The sequence below is a fragment of the Xenopus tropicalis genome, chromosome 4 (assembly GCF_000004195.4).
Source record: "Xenopus tropicalis strain Nigerian chromosome 4, UCB_Xtro_10.0, whole genome shotgun sequence".
Taxonomy (NCBI): domain Eukaryota; kingdom Metazoa; phylum Chordata; class Amphibia; order Anura; family Pipidae; genus Xenopus; species Xenopus tropicalis.
The window spans coordinates 118,760,861-118,786,775 of NC_030680.2; the positions used below are offsets into that span (position 1 = coordinate 118,760,861).

Below are 25,915 nucleotides of genomic sequence, written 5' to 3' on the forward strand. Positions count from 1 at the left end.
TGTTTTTACTTGACTCAAACCTAAGATTTAATTCATATATCAAAGCAGATGTATACATTGTAAATCATTATAAAATCAATAGAAATCCACTATGCTACACTGTTCTATTTCTTTTTTTTTCAGGTCAAAGCTTTTCCTTTGGGAAGCAGGTTCTTTTATATACTGGTAGTTCAGCTCTAGCTGCAGGTGGGCTTGCCCTTGGTGGTGGTCTAATCATTTTTATAGTAAAACAATTACGCAAGAAAGGTAAGACCATTTTTTGTGTTATATTTTTCTACTGTTATTTTCACCTGTCCCATGAACGATACAAAATGAATCATTGCAACACCTTTACAACTTTACTTTCTCTGGCAGAAGACAATTCCATCCTCCTGCCACATCCAAAGTAAGTGCTTTCTATTGCATGCAAAGTAGGAAACAACTATTTGTTTTGCTCTGTGGTGAATTGTCCATAGCACAGAATCTTATTGATTGTATATAAGGTAGACGCTGTGCCTATGGCACAACGGTGGGGGGCACCAGGCAGGTGCCTCTTCTGCCTTCCCCTAGTTCCGGCCCTGTTTTTCTGCATAGTAATTTAGCAAGTGCATTATATATAATATGAAATAGCGACCTGCATTGGCCATGTCTACCTTATATACAATCAATAAGATAACTTTCCCCTAGTTCCATGCCCTTTTTCCCCCACCGCATCACCCGCCTCCAGCAGCCCATTAACCCCTGTGTGCATTTATAAGTGCACACCCACGGAGGAGTGAGGGGGGCGGTGGTCTAGGGTTGTCCTAGGGCGCCCGGCCGTCTTGGCCAGGCGCTGAGAAGGGAAAGCAAATCTTCTGGAATACAGATTTACTTGTATATTAATTAGTAGTGATGCCATTTTGCTATTGGTAATTTCTCCTTTCTGTTTTTAATGTAGAAATCCTGTAAATACATTTGAAAATCCAGCATTTGTGAACTCATAAGGTTAGTATGTTGTTAATTTCCTTTCCTTGTTTGAACTGAATATATAAACTGTAATTGTTTAGTATTCAGAACCCCTTGGCCCTTTTTTGCAGAATGTTCCTCTTGCACTTGTAGTAAGAATTTTCTGCATTTGTTTATGAATTTGGGGAAAAAATTAAAATTAACCAAAGTATGTATTTGCGTAGACCCACTTACCTTGAAACTGGCATTTTCTTTAGAAAAAATCAATTCCCACAATTATTTACTCCTATCTAGACCTCTTTTAGGGAGTAAGTAACATGCCCATTCCATAAATATATCTGTGAGCTTCCAGGCATATTTTTTACATACAAGAAATGCACAAAGACCCATACCTATCACATCACACACCATAGGGTCAATTTCTTCAAGGGGACATTATCCTATCTGTGTGCTTTTGGAGAGTTGGAGGAAATCAGAGTACCTGGAGAATACCCAAGTAAGCATAGGGATAACAAACAAGCACCTTGCAGATGGTGCCCTGGCTGGAATTTAATCTAGGACCCCATCCTATATCCTAATTCTTTTTCATTCTTTTGCCATTTGTCTAACTCTCTTCAACCAACCACTTTACAAGTGCTTCCCTCCCTAGTTCTCTCACTCATTCTATTCCCTCTTAAAGGGAAAATTCAAAAATTATTTTCCCCAACAGAGGTGTGGGCTAATAGAGTCTCCAGTTGAGAGAATCAATAGTATTTTGACAAGAAAACCTCTCTTGCAAGTGTTATTATACACATGCATGCAGGACTGGATTTGATAACCCGGCACTCCGAGGCTGCCCTCTTTCTCTGTCCGGCCACCTTCCCACATGCATGTACGTCCGCTTAGCTCACATACGGAGCAATGGGACCGCACTGCTCCATATGTGAGCTAAGTGGGCACACATGTGTGTGGGAAGCAGTGGGGAGTGGGCAGGTGGAGAAGGGGGGCAGCTTCGGGGCACCGGGTTATCAAATCCAGCCCTGCATGCATTTGCCCCAACATGGCCGACCATACAGGAAGATCCCTCTCTAATAATGGGTTTTCCTAACAAAATACTATTGTTATTCCCAACTGGAGTAAGGGATCTATTAGCCCACATCATCAGTAGGGGAAATTAGGGATTTGGGGAAACAAACACCTATAATCCCCGCTTGTGTCACTGGCACCTTTATTATTATTTTGTGAGACTCAGAAATGCGATAGATGCAGGTTTTTAGCTCATGTAAAGCATGCACCATGTATTAGACCACAGAACACTTTATTCCTTTTGGTTTTCATTTACAGATAACAGAAGAAAACAAAAGAATACAAAAAAGAAAATACATTTTCTAGCTGAAGACATCTGTAAAGCTGTCAGTGTTGCTACATAAATCCAACAGCTGTGTTTTTTTACTCTACCTTTAGAAATTTTGTGCAAACATCCAGCATAAAGCGGATGTGTCTATACTGGGTTTTAAAGATGCAGGTACCATTCTGTGACCTATAGAGCTCCCCTTGTATACATTCTGATCAGTGGGTGTTCTGGGCTGGAGAATACGAGGCACTGATATGCATACCAGAAAGAAAAGGATGGCTTTGAATCCTTATAGTCCCTAAAGGATAATGGTATTAGGCTCTTAGGAAAGACAGAATTATATTTCCAAGTATTTGGTGAAGGTACCCTAGGCCTATAACCTGCCTTAGACAATCAGGGGTGACAAAGGTATAAACATAGCTATTCCTTTTCATATAGCAAATAACATGAGGCAGGTATTAAGTATTATATCTATATCCATGTATAAATGTATATATATATATATATATATATATTATATATTATATATATATATATATATATTAGTTCTAAGAATATTGCTAATTTCTAGTACATGTCCAAGTGAGAGGACTACTATTCCCAGTGGCAAGGGTGTGTGTGACCCTTGTCCATTTTTCACTGCATAAGATGTACTTGCTAGATTAAACATTAATCATATTGCCAGATATGTATACAGTTCACTAAACTGACAGATTTTATTGTTTTATTTTTGTACATTCTGCATTTTTTTTAACCTCTTTGCAATTCAATAAAGTTTTACAAGAATTGTTACTATTGTATTGTTCTATTCTTGCATTCTCACTAGCTGTTTATTTTTCTCTTGTGGGGATATGTGAGAACCATATGTGAGATGCCAACTTTGATGCCACTTTTCCTGTGCAGAATGGTTTTGGGCCAGTCTGGAATGGTGTACATACAATGTTGGGCATCCCTGCCTGCAAATATATGGGTTGGAATCAGTGGTCCAAGGTCATTTAAACCCCTAAAGCACCCCTGTTACTTATTCAAGAGGGCAAAATTGCAAAGATGTGGGCCCACATTGATGCAACTTTTCCTACCCCAGGTCAGAATGGGCTACATACAATGCAGCGCATCCCTGTCTGCAAATATATAGGCTTAAATCAGTTGCCCAAGGTCATTTAACTCTTTAAATCATTAGTTATGTATTCACTGATCTGAATAAGAAACTAATGACACTTTGGTGCCAGTTTTCTTGCCCAGAACTGTTCACTGACTAAATAAGAAACCAACTTAAAGGCCTGAAATAGAAACTGTATTGCCCTACAACTGCCAAAATGCACACCAGGGCTGATTTAAGATGACAGTGGGCCCAGGGCAAAGATCTTATAGGTGGGCCCCCTATGGCCGCCCCAAGGCATTTATGATAGTGTTACCTTTAAGCAGGTGGGCTAGGATATAGGTGGGCAGTAAAGAACTGGTCTGTGTTTATCAAAGCAGAGCTGAGGTCCAGGTGCAGCTCCCAGACCTAACAGCCATTGGAGTGGGTTAACTATTACAAAATGGGGAAAAAATCTGTCTCTCTCCATGCAGGAGTTGGAATCAGATTTTGACATTTAGCTCTAATACATCCTGGTATGTGCTTTCATTGCCTAACCATTAAAAGTCATGAATTAATTGAGACAAATACCCTATCATATAACCAAGTAATATTGCTCAAAGTACTCTTCTGAGAACTTTTCTATTGCTTAATTGTCTCTCTGAATATTGATAGGGATCTACCTTGGTAGGTACAGATATGGGATCCCTGATCTGGAAACCTGTTATCCAGAAAGCTCAAGATAACAGGAAAGCCCAAAACACTTTAAGCTAGTCTAATTTTTAAGAATTAAAACCTGTTACTTTGTAATAATAAAACAGTAGCTTGTACTTGATGGTAGCTGCATAAATCTATATTGGGGGTAAAACAATATTGTTTGGTTTATTTAATGTTTAAATGATTTTCAACAGTGGTGATCCCATACCTCCCAACATTTGAAAAATGAAAAGAGGGACAAAAAGACTTGTGGCGTGCAGCGTGGCAAATTTGTTGACCACGCCCACTTTGTGGCCATGCCCCAATTGCCACACCCCATTTTTAAAATTCATTTTTTAAAAATAGTTAAAATAGTGCGTCCGATGGCCCAATAGACGGCACCCCCATAGACAGTGCCCTCATACACAGTGCCACATTTGCCCCCATATACAGTACCCCCCATAGACAGTGCCCCCAATTGACCCCATAGATCATGCCCTCAATTGCCCCACAGACAGTAGCCCCCATAGAAAGTACCCTACATACACAATGCCCCCATAGAAAGTGCCCCCATACACAGTGCCCCCATACACAGTACCCCCCATACACAGTGCCCCCATACACAGTAGCCCTCCTTACACAGTGCCCCCCATACAGTGTCCCCCATACACAGTGCCCCCATACACAGTAGCCCTCCTTACACAGTGCCCCCCCATACAGTGCCCCCCATACACAGTGCCCCCCATACACAGTACCCCCCATACACAGTGCCCCCCATACACAGTAGCCCTCCTTACACAGTGTCCCCCCATACACAGAGCCCCCCATACACAGTAGCCCCCCAATTGCCCCCATAGAGAGTACCTTCAATAGAAAATTCCCCCCATACATAGTGCCCCCCATAGACTTCTTGTGGCTCCTGCTCCTTATTCGGCTCCTCGTACGGCGGCGACAGGACCTTTTATACGGTTGCGCCCCGTGCGTACGTGTGACATCACACGTACGCACGGGCGCAACCTTATAAAAGGACCTGTCGCCGCCGTATGAGGAGCCGAATAAGAAGCAGGAGCCGCAAGAAGAGACGGAGTATGTGATCCAAATTACAGAAAGATCCCTTATCTGAAAAACACAAGGACCCAAGTATTCTGGATATTCTGGATTCTATACCAGTCTCAAGGAGATGGTAGTCAGCCTAAATGGAAGCCCCCCACCCATTACAGAACTAGGTCAATGAGATACCATTATCCATCATATAGGCTTTATTATAATACCTGTAGTAGTATTATATCATTCAGTGAGGACATGGCTTGTGGCTTGTTCACCTTTTAAACACCTGGATCCAAGCATTCTATACCTGTGTGAAGGAGAAAGTAGTCACCCTAAACGGACCCCCCCCCCCATTACATAATTATTTAAGCTGAGCCAATGAGATAGGAGTTTCCCCCAGCGCGCGCTACAGTGCGAGTGATTTTTTTGCGCATGCGCTTTGCTTGCTATGAAACGAAGTATTTTGTCCCTAGCCGGCTACTGTAATGTGTAATGTCGTGTTGCTTAGAGAACACCGACGTGTAATTAGTAAGAAGACGGAAACTGGGTGAAATGGCAGCGGTGCTAAAGAGCTGTGTGTTGGGCGGACTGCAGGGGCCCGGCCCGGGCGGGGGGTCACCGGTGGAAGAATTGGACTGGGGTGAGTGACTGGCAGGCAGTATTAACCCTATATATCCGTGTGCTGCGCAGCCAGGAACCTTATGTAAGGAGCTGGAGCTGTCTCCTGAGCTGATTCACTGCAATAACTTCCTGCTGAGGAGCAGCTGTATCTGGGTGTTTTCTTTACTCTCTCTATATTATATATATATATATATGCAGAAATGTGCTAGCTACTTGCCTCCCCCAGTAACGCAAAGACTGTCTCATTGTTTCTGTTTCATTTGCCAAAGAATAACTTTACATGAGTGTTAACCCCCCACCCCTATACACAGAATGCTTGGGTGCTTGGGAAAGCATATTGTTTGCTGGGGAACTACTGTCCATGGTCTCCATGCATATTAACCAACATATAGGCTTTATTCTAATACATGTAGTATTATTATAAGGTGATGACAGAAGAGCTTGTTCACCTTTTAGTTTATTATTATTATTAATAACATTTATTTATAAAGCGCCAACATATTCCGCAGCGCTGTACAATAAGTGAGTTTCATACATTGGACATACAGAGTAACATATAAAGCAATCAATAACCAATACAAGAGGTAAAGAGAGCCCTGCCCAAAAGAGCTTACAATCTACAAAGTTTCAGACCATACACCAAAAATAAAGAATTTCTAATTATTTATTTCTGACCGTTTTCCTAATGTTGAGGTATAAAGTTTGATTTTTCACCTTCTTAAGTTGCCTGGGGGGGGGGGGACCTAGGCAAGTGCCCCTTCTGCCTACCCCTACCCCTACTTCTGGCACTGGTCACCAACTCTATAAACCGTTCTAATCTCATACATTAGATGATACATTTCTTGGCCCTGCTGAGCATAATCCCTGAGTTTGCCACAGATACTGCTGAGACATGTATCAATTAATGTAGCAAATTGTAACACTTCAGAGACTGCACCTGTTCATTGAACTGCCAGAGTGAAATTACAAGAGAGGATAATTTAAAGTTTTTAGACCTTAATTTTACCAAAATGATCAAAAATAAAACCTAGAAAGCCACCAAAAAAAGCCTTGATTGCTGGTATACGATATGAAAGAAACTGAACTGAAAGGTGAACAATTTTGTAGAAAGAAAAGACAAGCAAGTTCATTTTTATAGTTATTTTCTTCTATTCCTTTTGTTTAGTGTCTCTTCTAATTTATCTCTTCTGACCCCCAATACGTGTTTAAAAAGTTCAGTGATGAAAGAATGAAATAAATACCAGCTGCATGTTTTGTTAGAATTCTGTACATTATGTGCTATATCAGAGGTTCAGATTTGCCACCATGTTTCCTGACTTAAATTGAAGTAAGAATAAAACTTTCTCAGACAGTTGTCTTAGCTAAAATATAAGCATTTGTTTCTTGGGAGATGTTTGAAGTACATTATGTTCTTTAGTTTTAATTAGCCACTGTAGTACATATGTTGAAGGGTTTTCAGCTACTGCTGCACCTGCAGGTTTCAGTTATCGGCTGTTTTATCTAGACTGGGCCCCTGTAGTGTTCCAGGGTTGGATTTGTGTAAGGATGTTATAACACTACAGGAAGGCTACGGTAAGTCATAAAGAGGGTTTTTACTATAAAGCTGAAACACCTGTGGATGGGAAGGAGAGAAGCCAATCAAGGCAAAAGAGTAAGGCAGGCAAAGCAAAAGTAATATAATTGTACACTTATTCAGATATTTGTTTAACAAATATACAGGGTGGTAACTGCATGGCTATTCTCTGGCTTTTTCTATTCAGCGCTGCAGAATATTTTAGCTCTTTGTAAATAAATGTTAATAATAATAATACGAATAAAAATCTCTAACTATGAGTAACAGCACCTTTGGCTTTATGGAATGCTCATATCTATTTACACCTGCATTATTTCCCATAGCAGGCTATTTTAACTAAATATGGCCTGACATGGAGTTTCCATTTGAAGCAGCGTAGGGGGTTTTTCACGGTGAGGGCAGTCAGGTTGGGGAATGCCCTTCCTAGTGATGTTGCAATGGCAGATTCTGTTAATGCCTTTAAGTGGAGTCTGGATGAGTTCTTGAACAAGCATAGTATCCAAAGCTATTGTGATACTAATATCTACAGTTAGTATTAATGTTTGTATATATAGTTTATGTATGTGAGTGGATAGATAGGTCAGTATGGGTCTGTATGTGAGTGGATAGATAGGTCAGTATGGGTCTGTATGTGAGTGGATAGATAGGTCAGTATGGGTCTGTATGTGAGTGGATAGATAGGTCAGTATGGGTCTGTATGTGAGTGGATAGATAGGTCAGTATGGGTCTGTATGTGAGTGGATAGATAGGTCAGTATGGGTCTGTATGTGAGTGGATAGATAGGTCAGTATGGGTCTGTATGTGAGTGGATAGATAGGTCAGTATGGGTCTGTATGTGAGTGGATAGATAGGTCAGTATGGGTCTGTATGTGAGTGGATAGATAGGTCAGTATGGGTCTGTATGTGAGTGGATAGATAGGTCAGTATGGGTCTGTATGTGAGTATATAGATAGGTCAGTATGGGTCTGTATGTGAGTATATAGATAGGTCAGTATGGGTCTGTATGTGAGTATATAGATAGGTCAGTATGGGTCTGTATGTGAGTATATAGATAGGTCAGTATGGGTCTGTATGTGAGTATATAGATAGGTCAGTATGGGTCTGTATGTGAGTATATAGATAGGTCAGTATGGGTCTGTATGTGAGTGGATAGATAGGTCAGTATGGGTCTGTATGTGAGTGGATAGATAGGTCAGTATGGCTCTGTATGTGAGTGGATAGATAGGTCAGTATGGCTCTGTATGTGAGTGGATAGATAGGTCAGTATGGCTCTGTATGTGAGTGGATAGATAGGTCAGTATAGGTTGTGTGTGCTGGGTTTACTTGGAAGGGTTGAACTTGATGGACTCTGGTCTTTTTTCAACCCCCTGTAACTATATTATTCTTTCTCCATTACAACATGCTTTGATGCAGAAAAAAACATTTTAAAATGATTTTACCTCCTAAAAACAGCAATATATTAGAGCTGCACAAAGTCCAGGCTGAATAGGGGGAGGTGGCATGTCTTTGTTTTCCCACATGAAATGATCGTAGCACTGACAATCCATTTGTCCATTTGTGCAAAATTCAAAAGGTGGGCAGACCAGGAAGGGCATTTCTAATGCTGTGATTCTTATTGGGATGGCCATGCTGGCCAAAATGCTAGGAGTACTATAAGCCTAGTTGTAGTTAAAAAGATGAGCTAAACTGAGAGCTGATTTGTGACTGAAAGATCATTGAAATGCTTTACACAGTTAGTCAGACCGTTTCAGTCAAAATGGAGCAGTCTTTTTGGAAGTTATGGACAGTGGACAAAATCTATTCTCACAAGCATACGGCCTAGTTAATTTTTACAATGCCAGACCTTTTTTTGTTTTAGAAACTTTATTCATATTCATCCATTTGGGGGACATAGTGTGATGCTCAAATAGTCTAGCTTTAAGTGATCACTGGCGAATCAAGAAACAGTCTGATCCAGTAGTACTTGAGTGCTCTGGAACATGAGGGAACTTATCTTAAAGTCCCTTATGGAAAAACACAGCTTCCTTGTCCTGTGGCAGCACATATGGCTTTCTTTTTTCCTGTTTGTGCAAAGTATGCTAACATACAAACACAGCCCATATTTGGTATCCCCAAATCTTAATTTCAAGATTTTCGTATACAGTGATTTTCTGAGACAATTTTCAGTAAGTCTAATTTTTATGGAGGTTTTGAATTATTTAACTTTTTGTTCAGTAGATCTCCAGTTTGGAATTTCAGCTCCTCTCTGGTTGCTAGGCTCCAATTTACTATTGAAATTAGGCAGTGGTTGATGGAATATGAATAAGAGAGGGCTTGAATAAAAAGAGAAGTTATAAAAAATAACTGACTATAAAATTGTTGCCTCACAGAACAATAGTTTTTTGGCTGCTGGCGTCATTTGAAAGCTGAAAAAAGGCAGACATGGCAGAAGACCAGTTTGAAGGTTGCTAAACTAACATTGTATTACATACCAACTTAAAAGATAAGGGCCTTTTATGCTCCCTATTACAGCCAGTGGGATATGACCCTTACTGACTGACTAGTCAATCAATACCCAACTCTGCAGTGAGTATCAGTGGCATCTGTCATATAGTAGGACACATGCCAGCTTTTTCAAACACAAAAGTGACTATAACAGTTTACAAGTGTAATTACATTTTTCCCTACTTACTCTTATAAAGCATTACACACAGGCTAGACAAAGTTTAAATTATCCCTTTAAATCCAATCTTGTTATAGAACCCCTTTCATATATTTTGTATCTGTAAATGATGAAATATATTCTTATATGTGAGAAATTGTTTTTTATGATTATTATTATTATAAGAAACACAGAGTGGTTAGTGCAGAGGCTTGCAATGTGATTGTATGTATGTATGTATGTATGTATGTATGTATGTATGTATAAATAGCACACCATTGTGGGCCAGTGTGAGCTGGACTGACTTGTTTTATAGGCAGGAATTTGTTACACTGCATTTCATCAACCTGTTTTCAGACATTTGCTGCTTCCTACTCATAGTAAGTAGGGTTCTGGCAGTGTTACATATTGCCATATGGTTGCATCATGTACTTAACCTACTCTAATAGCTCTCTGCTGCCTGAAACCTCCTTGAGCGCAGGGCAAGAAAATGAGAGCAAGGCTGGTGTATGTTATACAGATTGTGAAAATGTAATCACAAATTACTCTTTTCCAAATTACAGTTAATTATATAACTTTAGAACCATTGAAAATGTGTTCTTAATGTATATTAGGATGTTAATTATATTTACACTGGCCAACATTTTATTATTAAGGGTTCTGCTCTCACTTTAGCGTTCTGTTCTTGACTCTCACTAGGCTATTCCTAAACTATACATTTGTTATGCTTCAGCCATTGTTATATATACTTAGTTGCATGTTTCAATTATCGTGAGCCAGCTGGGCTTCTGCTAATGTATAGGTGGCAAAAAATAAGAGAAATTTGCTAAACTTTTCAGCCACTTTTGGTGCTGCTTTTTTATTCTTTTTTTTATTCTGTTGCAATAAATGTACCTAGGAATCATAGATGACTCTCTTTGGTTTGTTCATATCTTTTTTCAGATTCTTCACTCTTTGAAGAACTTACTGATTTGGTTGATGTAGATAATATGTTTCCGGATGAGAAAAATGACCTTTACGTGAGTTTCAAATTCTTTGGTGTAAATGTTCTATTGTATTTAATGTCTTTGTGTCAGGCTTCTCAGGTCAGTCTCTTATAAAACGGATTTTAAATTTTTGCTTTTTCTAGGGAAACCATTTTGACAACCTTGATTTCAACATGGACCTGATGGCATGGAATACTTGTCCATGGGATGTCCCTGGTTAGTACACCTATTAAAACATTTTGTCTCATGTTCTTTCTCAGTACAGTTAAAAAAAAACAAAAAAAAAACTAAACCCTACAAATGTATATGACTAGTAATACCATGTTTTATGTACATCTCTATAACAGTAAGGATCCAGGCGTTCAAAGTTTTCATGTATGTTCACCATCTTGGATTTTGTAAGCGTGTCAGTGACATTCCCATGCTCTGCTCTGGGCAGCTATTAAAAAGCTAAGCTTTGGGGGAATCACAAAAAATGAGATTTGTCATACAAGCTAATGCTACAGGGTTGGTTGTTAAATTCTGATGCTAATTGCATTGGTTTCTGATTTGTTTTGCACTTTGCCCACCCACTGCTTTAGGGCATTGTACGAATAGCTGCAGGCTAAACCTGTAGACTGCTCTTTAAATCTGGCCTGTGTTAGGCTGTGCTAGATTCAAAAGTGCGGGTGGGGTGGCATGTGGTCTACTTTCTTACTATTCTTATCCCCACCCATAGTTCCACTCCAGTAGTTTTACAGTTTTCTTACAAAAGGCAGCAGAGTGCATGGCTTCATAGTCCAGGTGGCATGTCCTTTCATAACTGATGGGTGGGGTCAGCCCAGCAGGGTCACAAATACTTCTTTACCATAAGTAAGACTCCTTGCATTTCCTGATTCAAGGTAAAAAAGGTAACCTAAGAAAATTCCAGGAAACTTCAGTTTTTAAAGAAAAAAATAAATGTAAAAACATTGTCAGTTTCAGTTTGTTACTGTTAAATTACTTGTTGAATTCTTGCATGTGATTGTCATCCAGAGGAAAAAAAAAACAAATTGAGGAATTTAATTAAATATATTATTTGGTCTAGTGTTTATATATGATATACAAAATAAAATGCCATAAAATAAAAGAAAGTAATGGTGTGGGGGCTAACAGATGTTTTCTCTGCTACGTTTTAGGTGACGTTATCAAACTAGATCCTTTGTCTCCTCCATCATCCATCTCCTCTGTGCCTTCCCCTTCATCTGTTGATTCTTTAGCCTCTTCTTCTCAGTTTGTGCCAGTAAGTAAAATGTTCAGCCTATTCTTTCTACGTTAGAAGTTTGGCCATGTTGATGTAAGAATGATTAACTTTATATGGAAAACACACACGTACATGGCTGGCACCAGACATATATAGTGATAGAAACTTTATTCATGTATATATATATAATATATATTATATATATATATATATATATATATATATATATATATACAGTGGTGTGAAAAACTATTTGCCCCCTTTCTGATTTCTTATTCTTTTGCATGTTTGTCACACTTAAATGTTTCTGCTCATCAAAAACCGTTAACTATTAGTCAAAGATAACATAATTGAACACAAAATGCAGTTTTTAAATGAAGGTTCACGTTATTAAGGGAGAAAAAAAACTCCAAATCTACATGGCCCTATGTGAAAAAGTAATTGCCCCCTTGTTAAAAAATAACTTAACTGTGGTTTATCAATTTCAATTTTCAATTTCAATATCAATTTCTGTAGTCACCCCCAGGCCTGATTACTGCCACACCTGTTTCAATCAAGAAATCACTTAAATAGGAGCTACCTGACACAGAGAAGTAGACCAAAAGCACCTCAAAAGCTAGACATCATGCCAAGATCCAAAGAAATTCAGGAACAAATGAGAACAAAAGTAATTGAGATCTATCAGTCTGGTAAAGGTTATAAAGCCATTTCTAAAGCTTTGGGACTCCAGCAAACCACAGTGAGAGCCATTATCCACAAATGGCAAAAACATGGAACAGTGGTAAACCTTCCCAGGAGTGGCCGGCCGACCAAAATTACCCCAAGAGCGCAGAGACAACTCATCCGAGAGGCCACAAAAGACCCCAGGACAACATCTAAAGAACTGCAGGCCTCACTTGCCTCAATTAAGGTCAGTGTTCACGACTCCACCATAAGAAAGAGACTGGGCAAAAACGGCCTGCATGGCAGATTTCCAAGGCGCAAACCACTTTTAAGCAAAAAGAACATTATGGCTCGTCTCAATTTTGCTAAAAAACATCTCAATGATTGCCAAGACTTTTGGGAAAATACCTTGTGGACCGACGAGACAAAAGTTGAACTTTTTGGAAGGTGCGTGTCCCGTTACATCTGGCGTAAAAGTAACACAGCATTTCAGAAAAAGAACATCATACCAACAGTAAAATATGGTGGTGGTAGTGTGATGGTCTGGGGTTGTTTTGCTGCTTCAGGACCTGGAAGGCTTGCTGTGATAGATGGAACCATGAATTCTACTGTCTACCAAAAAATCCTGAAGGAGAATGTCCGGCCATCTGTTCGTCAACTCAAGCTGAAGCGATCTTGGGTGCTGCAGCAGGACAATGACCCAAAACACACCAGCAAATCCACCTCTGAATGGCTGAAGAAAAACAAAATGAAGACTTTGGAGTGGCCTAGTCAAAGTCCTGACCTGAATCCTATTGAGATGTTGTGGCATGACCTTAAAAAGGCGGTTCATGCTAGAAAACCCTCAAATAAAGCTGAATTACAACAATTCTGCAAAGATGAGTGGGCCAAAATTCCTCCAGAGCGCTGTAAAAGACTCGTTGCAAGTTATCGCAAACGCTTGATTGCAGTTATTGCTGCTAAGGGTGGCCCAACCAGTTATTAGGTTCAGGGGCAATTACTTTTTCACACAGGGCCATGTAGGTTTGGATTTTTTTTTCTCCCTAAATAATAAAAACCCTCATTTAAAAACTGCATTTTGTGTTTACTTGTGTTATCTTTGACTAATAGTTAAATGTGTTTGATGATCACAAACATTTTATGTGACAAACATGCAAAAGAATAAGAAATCAGGAAGGGGGCAAATAGTTTTTCACACCACTGTATATATATATATATATATATAATTGTTTAGTAATGCCAAGCAAGCATTGTGCCACTGTTACCCAAATTTGTGTGCTGGGGACTGAATGATATTGCAGATGATATTTCATTTTTACCTAAAAATATACAAGAAACAAATGCAGTTTACAGCAGAATATTTGCAAATATTTTCTAGACATATTGGACAAGTGAAAAAAACTTGAATCTTGTAGGCAATCATGAATCATATATGGTGCTGGATTCACTTAAAAAATGAATACTATCTGTAAAAATGGCCCCTTTATTGGAGCTCCCTATAGATCTGTTATGGTCCCCGTCTTTGTTTCAAATGAGGGGTGGGCTTGTCCTAATGGTCCCTGCCAGAAGCACAGTAGGAGGGGAATAGCCAATCAGTAGGCAGCAGGAAGTGGAACAGATAGATGAGACTAGTGAATTTTTAAAGAAATTTTCAATAATTCAGCCCAAAACACTTATTTTTAAAGCACATTTCTTTTATATTTCGATGAGTTTAATTCATTGGCAAAATATTATTTTTCACACAACATTAAATTCTGCATAATCACTAAATAGGGTGTATTTTCTTTCTGAGGGCTCTCTGAAATAAAGTCAGAATGTCACCATGGAGGCTGTAAACAAAAATCCAGAACTGTTTTTTTTTTTTTCTTCATTTTTTATGTGTTTTCATACATAACAGGAAGATTCTGATGTATCCAGTTCTCAGCTGTCTCCCATATCATTGTACTCTGATTGCTCAAAAAGTCCCAAGTCGCCAGATTTCCCTGAAGAGAAACCTTTAATAAGTGCACGCCAGACCACAGGTATGAGCCTCTGCTTGTAGAAATTCTTCTAAATGCAGCATTTCTGGATATAAATACAAAAAACACTGAGTGCAGTGACATATACAACTATGCATCTGGAGTGTGACAAATGTAACACATTCAGACACAGACAAACTTGGATATTTTCTGCTTCATTTCTGTGGGTCATATTGCAGTGACAATAGTGAAGCTTTAAGTCTATGTCAGTGTCTTGTTCACACTAACAAATACTGATGTAAATACATCTAACAGAATTCTACTGCAGTCTTGTAATGCCATGACTTGTCAACCCCTTGTCTTAACAAAATACAAAGCTTATTTTGCTACATGCAGTTCTTTGGAAGTATTGATGCTATGGATTATAGTGCATAGAGATCATTGGCTTACATTAAACTCCATGGTAAAACTGTGTACTTTTATATTATCATAGTGCTGATCTGAGTCATAACGCTTTGATTTTATTTTGTCATATTATTAAGCCTATAGCTTTTCCTGCCACTTCTGTAATATTGCTAAAATACATTTCTTATGTCTCCCAAACTGGTAATTAATGTCACTTTATTATTCTATACAGTTCATTCCTTCTATTCCTTGCATCGTTCTAACAAGATGGTGCAAAGATCATTGATGCGTTCAGTATTTCTGCATTTGCCCCCTTTCTCTAAAGAACACTAGATCTAAAAGGGAATGTGGTTGTTTCTGTGTAACAACCATAATTTATTACAGGCAAGGCACTCTGTAATTTTCAGTTCCCAGGTATACATGTTGTGTATTAACAGATATAGGTGTAAAGGTTTCTAGAATCTATCATCATAGAATATATTCACAGGGCTTTGGTAATTGGTGAGGCTGATTGTCCTTTTGTCATTTTGTTTCTCAAGGTATGCAATTTTGCTACTGTTAATTTTCATGACTATATATATGTATGTGTATATATATATACATACATACATACATACATACATACATACATACATACATACATACATACATACATACATACATACTCTGGACATGAAAATACGGTCTGATTTGTTCAATTTGAGGGGTTTGCAATCAATTTGGTTGCTGAACTCTGCTCTGAAGCTAATTACACTGACCCATTGATCATCACTGGCAGTTCTCATTAGCCTGTGACTTTTAAGTTAGGCATTTTGCACATGGGGCATTTTTTATGCTGATGTTTTTCAGCTGGGGGGAAGCACTCATGCAGCCTGTCATTTATTTAAATTCAATCTGCCTAGTATTGGTGACAGCCACATTTGGGCAGATTCACACACTTTATGATAGCATTGATATAGCTTGGATGTAAGAATTGGTATTTCTCCCACATGTCTTGCTGTGTTGGTATTTTGGGAAAGGGAAAGGCCAAATATTTTCAAAAAAATCAAAGCTTATTCTTCTTAGACAAAAAACTGTATGAATGTTAGTAAATGGTCCTTTTAAGTACTACAACAGCCCTCTGCATTAGTAGAAATATAAATGTGGGCTACTTTAAATCAACCGTTAGCTGCTCTTTGTCTTTTTTGCTCCCTATTGGTAAAGTGCTGTATAGTTAATTTAAGTTCTCTTACAGGTTCTATTACACAGCGGAAGCTGCCTCCAGTGGTACCGAAACCATCCATTCAACCCAAAGCTATAATAATTCCTGCTACTGCTGATATTCAAGCCTCCGCAACTGTTGCACCCAAAACAATAATTTTCCAGCCTCTAACAACACTTCTACCAAAGCAACAACCTCTTATTACCTTGCAGCAAGCACCTTCTGCTGGTAAGTAGTTTGTACCTTTTCAGCATGTTTCAATTGGATATAAGCCATTAAAGGAGAAGGAAAGGCTAAGTCACTTGGGGGTGCCAAAATGTTAGGCACCCCCAAGTGACTTTAATCACTTACCTTGTACCCCAGGCTGGTGCCCCTGTTAGGAGAAAACAGCACCAGCCCGGGATACCTGTAGCGGAGCGCTTCTTCCTTCCATCTTCATTTTGCAAGGACTAAATGACAGGCGCATGCGCAGTAGAGTGAAAAGCCGACTTCTATGTTAAAGTTCGGCTTTTTCACTCTACTGTGCATGCGCACACACTGAAGCAGGAAGGTGGAAGCGCTACAGGTACCCCGGGCTGGTGCTGTTCTCTCGTAACAGGGGCACAAGCCTGGGGTACAAGGTAGGCGATTTAAGTCACTTGGGGGTGCCTAACATTTTGGCACCACCATGTGACTTTGCCTTTCCTTCTCCTTTAATGTAACTCCTTTGTTCTTTGTAAGTAACCAGCGGAATTGTTAGCTTTAGTTATATGTTTTATGAACAGTGAATTCATTTTTTTGCATCAATGATCAGAATTAATATTTCAATTCTGTTGACTTATTCCTTGTTTTTTGGAATAATTGTATATGCACTTTAAGTCTGCAGCACCTAAACTGAGCACTAGATGGCAGCATCTAACCCTGCTACTTTGTAAAGGTACCTTTTTGGCATCTCCAAAATGTTAAAATGTATGTTATTGAGTGAAAGATGTTTTAATACAAACGTGCCAAATATGTCCTTGAAGGGCTTGGGGGTTGACTATTAAAATGCTTTCTTCAATTCTCTTGAGTGTGGGTGAGAAAGTTCTTGTTTGAGTTTGCATTGAGAAGCTCTGTCAGTTTTTCTTTTTGGCCTCTTTTCTTGCTTTCATTTAATTTTAAAACATAGTAAAACATAGAAACCATTGACATGGTGAAAGCCACAAATGAATTCAAAATTCTGGTTGAAGGTTAGCATTAAATTAGAATATTCTCTCTATTACAAATGCCTTGGTTTTCCAAATTGAAGAGAGTTGGGTTGAGTTGGGAATGGAGGAAGGAAGAGACGCTTTTAAATTGTTTGCTAAAATCTTCCCTACATTTCCTAGAAGACTGATGCATGTTATGATTCTAGACACTTTCAGAGAGTAAGATCCTGGCTCATCTGGAACAAAGGAAGTGTATTCTGATGTACTTGGCAGTCAGTCAGCTCTGTGGCTCTCGTATATAAATGCTTAGCCTGATCACCCAGAATTGTCAGTAAAATAGTAATATGCTCAGGCACAATAACCATTGATCAGATATTCTGATTCAACTGGATTTAATTAAACTTGCGCAGTAGCATTAGATGTTGATAAGTTAAACCACTAAGGAATTGAAAAGAATAACAATAGAGCTTTGTGGGAGGTCTGTAGATGGGGTAAATAAGAACATAATGCCGACTTAAATAATTTTTTTTGGATCATGGTAGTAAAATCAACATCAACAGAATCAACATTCTGAAGTTTTGTGGTCATGTTGCCATTCAGGTTTTTTGCCACAGCTACCCACATGGTACCATGTAACATGCCAGTATGTAATGGAATTGATTATTACATCAATATGTTCCTTATTGCCTCTTTCTCTTTTAATACATAGGCCAACCAGTCCTGCTTGCCCCTTCTACGGTGGTGCAGCTTCCTGCTTCCGGTATTGTTACTACACAGCAAGTCCTTACTGTGGGTGGAGGTACAGCAACAATCCCTACTTCATCTATGAACATCCTCACCCCTACTGTTCCACAATGTGCTAAAATGTCACCAGTTAAACCCGTCATGCCAACATCTGTGCAATCTGTGGATTCTGGAACAGATGTAAGTTTGTTAAGCATATCTCTTATAATGTGACTCTGTACTACATTATCCATTCATTCATTATTTATTATGGACTATAAAGCTCTAGATAGTCACCTGTTGGTAACATATAACTTTACTTTTCTATGTCAAATATTGTGGTAAACAATAATTGGTACTAATTCGTGCAGGCATTGAAGGATGATGTGAGCTGTTAGGCTAGGATAACGTGGAATGATGTGCTGGCTACCTGTAAGCCTGTTAATAGCAATACCAGCACAACACATCAAGAAACGCAAAGCTTTCCATATGGAGGCATGCATACAGTATTGTACTGGCCAGTTTTACTCACACTAGCAATTATAAAGTTAAGGTTAACAGTAGGATGTAACATTTTTATTGAAGACTGCCAAATTTTTACTGCTGGGGTAGCGTTTAAGACCAGCTTGGCTTCAGCCCCAGCCGTGCACATTATTTCCATTTGTCCCTGTGACTGAACTAAACCATGCATTTTCATGGCAGTCCTGCTCTGAAATGTTTAATACTTAATGGTAAACAAAGGATGTTGTTTGCTTATATTTATTTTCAACAACACTTAAAATGGATGGTTTAGTAGTTAGATATTTATACATTGAAGTGTCAGCATGCTGTGCCTGGTGTAAGATCTCACAAAGTTTATTATGGGCATATGTTTTAGATAATCCTGGGTAATAGTGAGACGACAGCCTTTATTATGGAAAAAACATTTTGCTACATGATGAAAGGTTTCAGCCTCTCTTAAAAGTGTGACTTTATCGGCAAAATGAAATCAATCCACAGGCAGATGTACTAGACTTTACGCTCCGTGACTTTCACGGGCTTGGGGAAGTTGTCTAACCAGCAATTTGGACCGATATCACTTACACGTAAAGCATAAGGTACAGTGGCCTTGTCATAGCCACATGAGCTGCTAAAAAAGTATTTCATAACTTTTTATATTTTTTCTCACAGAATATGTTTAAGAATTTTAGGAAAGTATTACAGATTGCATTGCTTTTTTTTTTTTTTTTTTTACAAAATTTACACCAGTATTTAGTACAAATACTTATTCCTTCCTTGATATATAAAGAAAGTTAAAGTGGAGAAGTACAGTAGATCTTAATTAAGATTAATAGAAATAAATTTTGCACAAACAAATGTAATCGTACATAGTTTACATTTAAGGTATTCTTTGATGTTGGTGTAATCTTGTGGAGCTAAAATGATATTTTTTTCAGTTTTATTACAAACACTGTTCACTGGTTTATTAAAGTGCCAGGTAAATATCAAGTTTTGATGAGGTAATAAGCCTCTATTCTGTAAACAGAATTTATTGTTTTTATACATTGATATTTAGCTGCTATGTAATGTCAAGCAGAAATCCCTATTATGGTGTTCTAGATTGTAGCCTGCAGATTTCTTGGCAGAGATTAGCCTTCTGGCAAAACTGGGTTAAAGTGGAATTGCAAGTGACATCAATACTGTCAATAATATCCTCTCAATAGTATATTGCCACTAAATAAACTTTGGAATGAAGCATCTTCCATAAATGTCTGGGAAAGTAGCATTATTCCCCACTGGGCAGAATGAGCCACTTATATAGGGTTTCTGTCTGTTTTTTTTAATTTACAAAATACTACATGCTTTCCTATATAAAGAGCCCCTGTCTTTCTCTAATTGCTGGCTGTGCCTTGGGTTCACAGATAAGGATGAGTTGGTTATATAGGGAGTTTCACTGTGACTGATAGATATTTTGATGACTATCTTCATCCTTGTGATGTGCGTGTTGGCCTGAAACTGCCCCTTTTGTGACATCAGAGAGGGGTGGCTCAGGTTTGTAAATAACAAGACTCACTGTGTTAGAGTCCGGTGCGGATGGGAGACAGGTGGGTTAGTGTTGGGTGCAGATGGGAGACAGGCGGGTTAGTGTTGGGTGCAGATGGGAGACAGGCGGGTTAAGGTTGGGTGCGGGTAAGGTCGATTTTGTAAAAAAAAATTTTTTATCAATCCGCACATTACTATTTAATCCCCTACAATTGCTCAAGAGAACCACAAACTTGAGTGGTCACGTGTAAAATGAAATATCACTGTTGCAGAACTGTTTAAAAAAAGTAATGTTTGGTATTTCTTTTGCTAAAGTAAAACAGGCAGAATATGTATTTAAAGTAAGCCCCTTTTTTGTGCTTGTGTTTTTATGAGCAATTCAAAGAGTTCCATAATGTTTTTTTGGCAAAAAAGTCATGTTATCCAATACTTCCCCTATAAGGCGCAAACATTGTAAAACTTTATAGAAAATTCTTGTGCCGCATTCTTGTGGTTGTTTTTTGGTACTTTTAAGAGTGAGGGAGTTAGTAAACTTAACACTGGGTTTAATTAAAGCAAGGATGTATTATTAAGTTAAATATTGTGTCAGATTGTGTCGGCATGTAGTATTCTCCCACTATCTCTTTACTGAAGTATTTTTTTTAAATCCGTATTAGCTTTTAGGCCTCTGTGGGGGTGTCACCTTTTCTTGTTCAGACTGTGCAAGGGTAAGGATTATTTCCATGTTTTCTTTTGTTGGAAACACTGGCTTGCAGTTTTAGTCTCTCCGTGGAACAGAATCCTTGTCAAGCACTTTATAGTGATTATGCATTATTCACATGAATTCCTATACCAGTGGAGCTTACAGTCTAAGGTATCTGTTGTCATAAACACTAACCACTGCTCCGCCATGCTTTAACCATAATCTGCAATAAAAGCAAAACATTTTTACTGATTTTAAAGAAGGAAAGATTTATAATCACTTACCTGATACCTGGGGGGCTTACCTGTTCATGCATTCCTAAATCCCTCGCAGGTAAGGGGATACATTATTTTGCAGGTACCTATTTTTTACATTGGTAATATGGCGATTTAAAAGCATTTTGGGCGCCTAGTACATTGTACTTTTTTGTGAATGAGCCCTACTCTGGCGTTGTCAAGATGTAAGTTGTAACATGATGGCTGTTATACACTTTTTGATTTGTGTTAATAAAGCATATCACACACATAGTTACATAGTCCAGTACATGGTTTACTTCTACTAAATAGAATCACAGAGAAATTTACTTTAAATAACTGATGCCTAGTGCTGACTTTACTATTTAGGTTGTTTTGAGAGATTGCAGGAGATGATTTATACAAAACCTTTTTGAGGGCTTTCCCCAGCAGCACTTGTGTGTGTTGTTTATACATTTTGTTCCCTGCCTCTTTCTTTGCTCCCAGTGATTAGTTGATTAACATTTTTAAAGCATGAATCAATCAGATCTCTATATTAATATGATCTGCGTGTTTAACTTGGGAACTTTCCTCTGCAGCTGAAAATAGGAGTTTGTGCATATCGTTTATTCTCTTAGATCGTTTCCATAAATGCTTTGTTCTGAAATTGACTGCCAGATCCTTGGCATCTAAAGGTTAAGTTCTGATCTCAGACTTGTGCTAACTTGAGCCCCCTGATGTGGATGGTTTTTGGCTCAGAAATGAATGGAAATTGTGAGAGGCGTCTTTCTCGGATGTGCTAGTGCTTCTTGGGGTTTCCTGCAGACTCAATGTATTTAAGACTACAAAGGCATTCTCCTGGGAATCCTGTCTATACAGTTTGTGTGCTGTATATACCTTGTATCCATACTGAAATAGAAATATTTGCATGAATTCACATGTAGCCACACATACTAATTCCAATAATGATGCTTTGTTTAGCGATCTACTCCCAGGGACCAAGGGAAGATTTTAAAACGGCAAATATGTTGAGTGATACTGTGTATCTGTTGTTTTTCTGCTTCTTGAAAGTGTGTTGCTTGCCATCACTGGGTTTTTCTCTGCCAGCCGATTTATAGGGATGCACTGAATCCAGGATTCAGCTAGGGATTCGGGCAAGAATTTGCCTTTTTCAGCAGGATTTGGATTCGGCTGAATCCATGGTCTTGGCAGAACCGAATCTGAATCCTTAAAATCATGTGACTTTTCGTCACATAAACATGGAAGTTGATAGATTTTTGCCATGTACTGACACACAGTTCTTTTCGTTCCCTTTTGTTCCCCTCATTTGCATATGCAAATTAGGATTTGGTTTGGTATTGGGCTGAATCACAAAAGGATTGCGGGTTCGGCCTAATCCCAAAATAGTGGATTTGGGGCACCCCTACTTTATTTTAACTCTAGATACAGCCTATCTGTAAAATGACACAGATGTCTACTTTTGTTTTTGCATAAACAAAAAGTTTTTTATTTTTGCATAATTGTGACTTTCAGTGCAGATAAAGTACTAGGAAGACCTCCACGTGAGGTGGTTTTAGGATAGTGAACAAACATTCACAGACTCCTGACACAGAAAGGACTGAAAGCTGATTTCCAATGGGTTGGTATTTTCAGTACAGATAGCAGCATCGCCTGTGTTCTTTCTGTATTTTTCCAGTTTATTGTACAGATATGGGACATGTTAGCCAGAATGCTCAGGACCTGGGGGTTTCCGGATAAGGGATCTTTCCGTAATTTGGATCTCCATAACTTAAGTCTTCTAAAAATCCTTTAAATATTGAATAAACCTAATAGGCTTGTTTTGCCTCCAATAATGATTAATTAGAAAAAAAAAAGAAATCATTTTTAAAAATTATAATTATTTGCTGATAATAGAGTCTATGGTAGATGGCCTTTCCGTAATTCGGAACTTTCTAGATAATGGGTTTCTGGATAAGGGATCCCATACCTGTACTGTTAACTGACTGTGTAGCAGACTCCAAATTTTGGAGGATAAATCTTTCTTTTAGCATTTCCTAATATAGGGAGTGTTTGGCCCTGCAAAACATTTAGTGCCTATCTTTGCAGGCTTTCAGGGAACTGAAGCATCACGGGAGACTGGTGAAACAGGTGTGCAGGTGAGATGCTAGACAAAGAAGGTTTGACCCATAGATCCCTGGCAGTCCCCGATCGGCCGGGAAAATCAAACCTGCCACTTGCCAATTTTTGATGGAATTCATGGTAGCCACTTAGCATTGGCCCTAACAAAGGGCAAGGGAATTGAGTGAATTAAAGACAGGCAGGAGGTGAGTTTGGTAACTAGGGGATCCTGAAGAACAAGTTCCACTGGGGTAGTGGCGTAAGGAGGAATTAAGCGTAAGAAGTATGGTGCCTAAAGAATTGTGTAAGTAGGACACCAAACTTAGTTCTCAGTTGCATGTAGGTAGGAAATGTGTGGTCTACCAAAAGGTCCCCTAGCTGCTTAATCCCAAAATAGTAGTAATTATGCGCCTTATTTAATTGATATTGTAAATTTTGCACATTTTCTACTGTTAAAAAGACCTATCCTATGGTCTCCCCCCTGCCTCCAGTGGTGCAGAAATCAATGTGGTTTCTAGCTTAGCTGTCTTCCCTGTGCTGCAGAAGCCAAACAGAGACTAGTATGTAAGGAGTAGGAAAAATAATGTTATATAAATATTGTTAGCTGTAATGAATCACTAGGTGGTGCTGTTGGGTAAGGGAAGTCCCTACTAGAGGTTATACAAGGGGGTGCAATGCATTGCTTTCTCTTTGGCAGATGAGAAGGGGATGATAGCACATGCTGCCGGCGACTCCGAAGTAGGCCACCTCAGAGAGGTACCTGATAGAAGTATTTAGGTTAGCTAGTTGTAGCGTAGATTTGTTGGAGTACACTGTAGGTGTTGAGAGTTGGTGCTAAGTTAAGTAGATGAGCAGCTGAGGCTCCAATAAGGAGAAAGAGAGGAATTAGTGTCCTGGCGATACCCTGCCCAGTTAGTGACCCAGTGGAAGAGGATCTAGGCTAAGTAGGGCTTAGGGCGCATCGAACACAAGCTTGAACCCTGTGCTAAGATTCTGTAAGAAGGTACAGCGTCCCTGAAGCGAAGGAAGGAGCAGGGAAGTAGTCATCAGGCTAGGGCCCAGGGGCCTGGGGAACCTGAGCTGTCAAGGAGTGTGAGAATTGTTAAATTGGAACTGTGCTGGCGATTGATTATAAACCTCTTCTTGAGTTCAATGTTGGCATGTGTAAACCTCCAGTTTATTCATATCTAAAGTGAGTACTGCAAGTTACCTAAGCTCTAAATGTGGTTTTACTCAGCCAAGTATCTCAGAGAGGGCCTGGGAAACCATGTAACAATTAGCACCTAAGAGTGACATCACAATTGGGCACCAGGTATGCTTGCTTTTGTTTGGTTCCTGCTGCACAGAGAAGACCAGCTACCAGTTCTGTAGCACCAGAGGTAGGGCTCCTTGAGGTGTCCTGGGGGAAGACAGAAGCTTTATATTTTTGCAGCACAAAAAATACCTGCAGTAGTTAAGTAGGAATGCACTGAATCGAGGATTCAGTCCAGGATTTGCCCAAGTTTTTGCATTTTTCAGCTGGATTCGTCCGAATCCACATTCCTGGCCAAACTGAATCCGAATCCTTAAAATGACGTGACTTCTTGTCATATAAACACGTAAGTCAGAATTTTTTCTGGTGCTTTTTTTAAATGTTAGCAGGTAAGCATATCTACTACAGGTATTGGATCCCTTATCTGGAAACCCATTATCCAGAAAGTTCCAAATTTCGGAAAGGCCATCTCCCATAGACTCCATTATAAGCAAATAATTCTAGTTTTTAAAAATGATTTCTCTGTAATAATAAAACAGTACCTTGTACTTGATCCCAACTAAGATATAATTAATTCTTATTGGAGGCAAAACAATTCTATTGGGTTTATTCAATATTTAAATGATTTTTAGCAGACTTAAGTTATGGAGATCCAAATTACGGAAAGATCCCTTATCCAGAAAACCCCAGGTCCCGAGCATTCTGGATAACAGGTCCCATATCTGTATTTTATCTCTGGTACTGTAGTAATAAAATACCATACGATTGGTCATATATAGCTTATTATGCACTTATGTTTTGCAGCTGTAATGACTTTCTTTCCTGAGAGTACTGCTGTTTAAAAAGAAGTCCTGAAATTAAACCTGTCATATTAATCTTAGATTTAATTTTATGCGTATGTTAAAATAAACTGTGTGTTTATATGAAGCCAGTTTATAAATCAGAGCTGATATAAATCAGATGTGCAGCATATTTTGGGGGTGGCCTTATATGGATCAGTGGCGTTAAACCATAACAGGAAGCAGCGTGTCAACCTGTTAGTGGATAGAGCCACATGATCTACAACTTGCTGATCCCACTGTATCTGTTTGGAAGTGGACATCAGTCACCATGCACTTACCTCCTCTCAGTATGTTGTCAGGATGTCATCAACGCCTGCTTCTGCTACTGCCTGTCACATAGCGCAGCACTGGCAATAACTTTCTCAGACAGCTGGGGCAAGCTTTCCCCCCACCTTGTAATTCCAAGTGCACAAATTTAGTCTGCTATCAACAGGAGCTCAGGAGATACAACACAGGCACTTGTTTTGACATATACTCATTTTATTTTACAGCATAACCATATAAAAGGATGCACAGCTGGATCTCTTAA

The 25,915-nt window shown here is 38.9% G+C and overlaps 2 protein-coding genes across 2 annotated transcripts in view; both read left to right on the forward strand.

The window, feature by feature from the left end:
- sell (selectin L) overlaps positions 1 to 3,047 on the forward strand; it is a 44,147-nt gene extending 41,100 nt beyond the window's left edge. The window contains exons 19-22 of the mRNA XM_031901341.1: positions 124 to 246; positions 355 to 385; positions 917 to 963; positions 2,248 to 3,047. Of these exons, the coding sequence (XP_031757201.1) occupies positions 124 to 246; positions 355 to 385; positions 917 to 962 (200 nt within the window). The 3' untranslated portion in view covers position 963; positions 2,248 to 3,047. The remainder of the gene's footprint in view (positions 1 to 123; positions 247 to 354; positions 386 to 916; positions 964 to 2,247) is intronic.
- A 2,469-nt stretch (positions 3,048 to 5,516) lies between these two features.
- The window catches only part of atf6 (activating transcription factor 6), a 64,367-nt gene continuing 43,968 nt past the window's right edge, over positions 5,517 to 25,915 (forward strand). Inside the window, exons 1-7 of the mRNA XM_002933780.5 lie at positions 5,517 to 5,718; positions 10,856 to 10,932; positions 11,043 to 11,115; positions 12,057 to 12,160; positions 14,682 to 14,805; positions 16,382 to 16,576; positions 18,224 to 18,438. Of these exons, the coding sequence (XP_002933826.2) occupies positions 5,631 to 5,718; positions 10,856 to 10,932; positions 11,043 to 11,115; positions 12,057 to 12,160; positions 14,682 to 14,805; positions 16,382 to 16,576; positions 18,224 to 18,438 (876 nt within the window). The 5' untranslated portion in view covers positions 5,517 to 5,630. The remainder of the gene's footprint in view (positions 5,719 to 10,855; positions 10,933 to 11,042; positions 11,116 to 12,056; positions 12,161 to 14,681; positions 14,806 to 16,381; positions 16,577 to 18,223; positions 18,439 to 25,915) is intronic.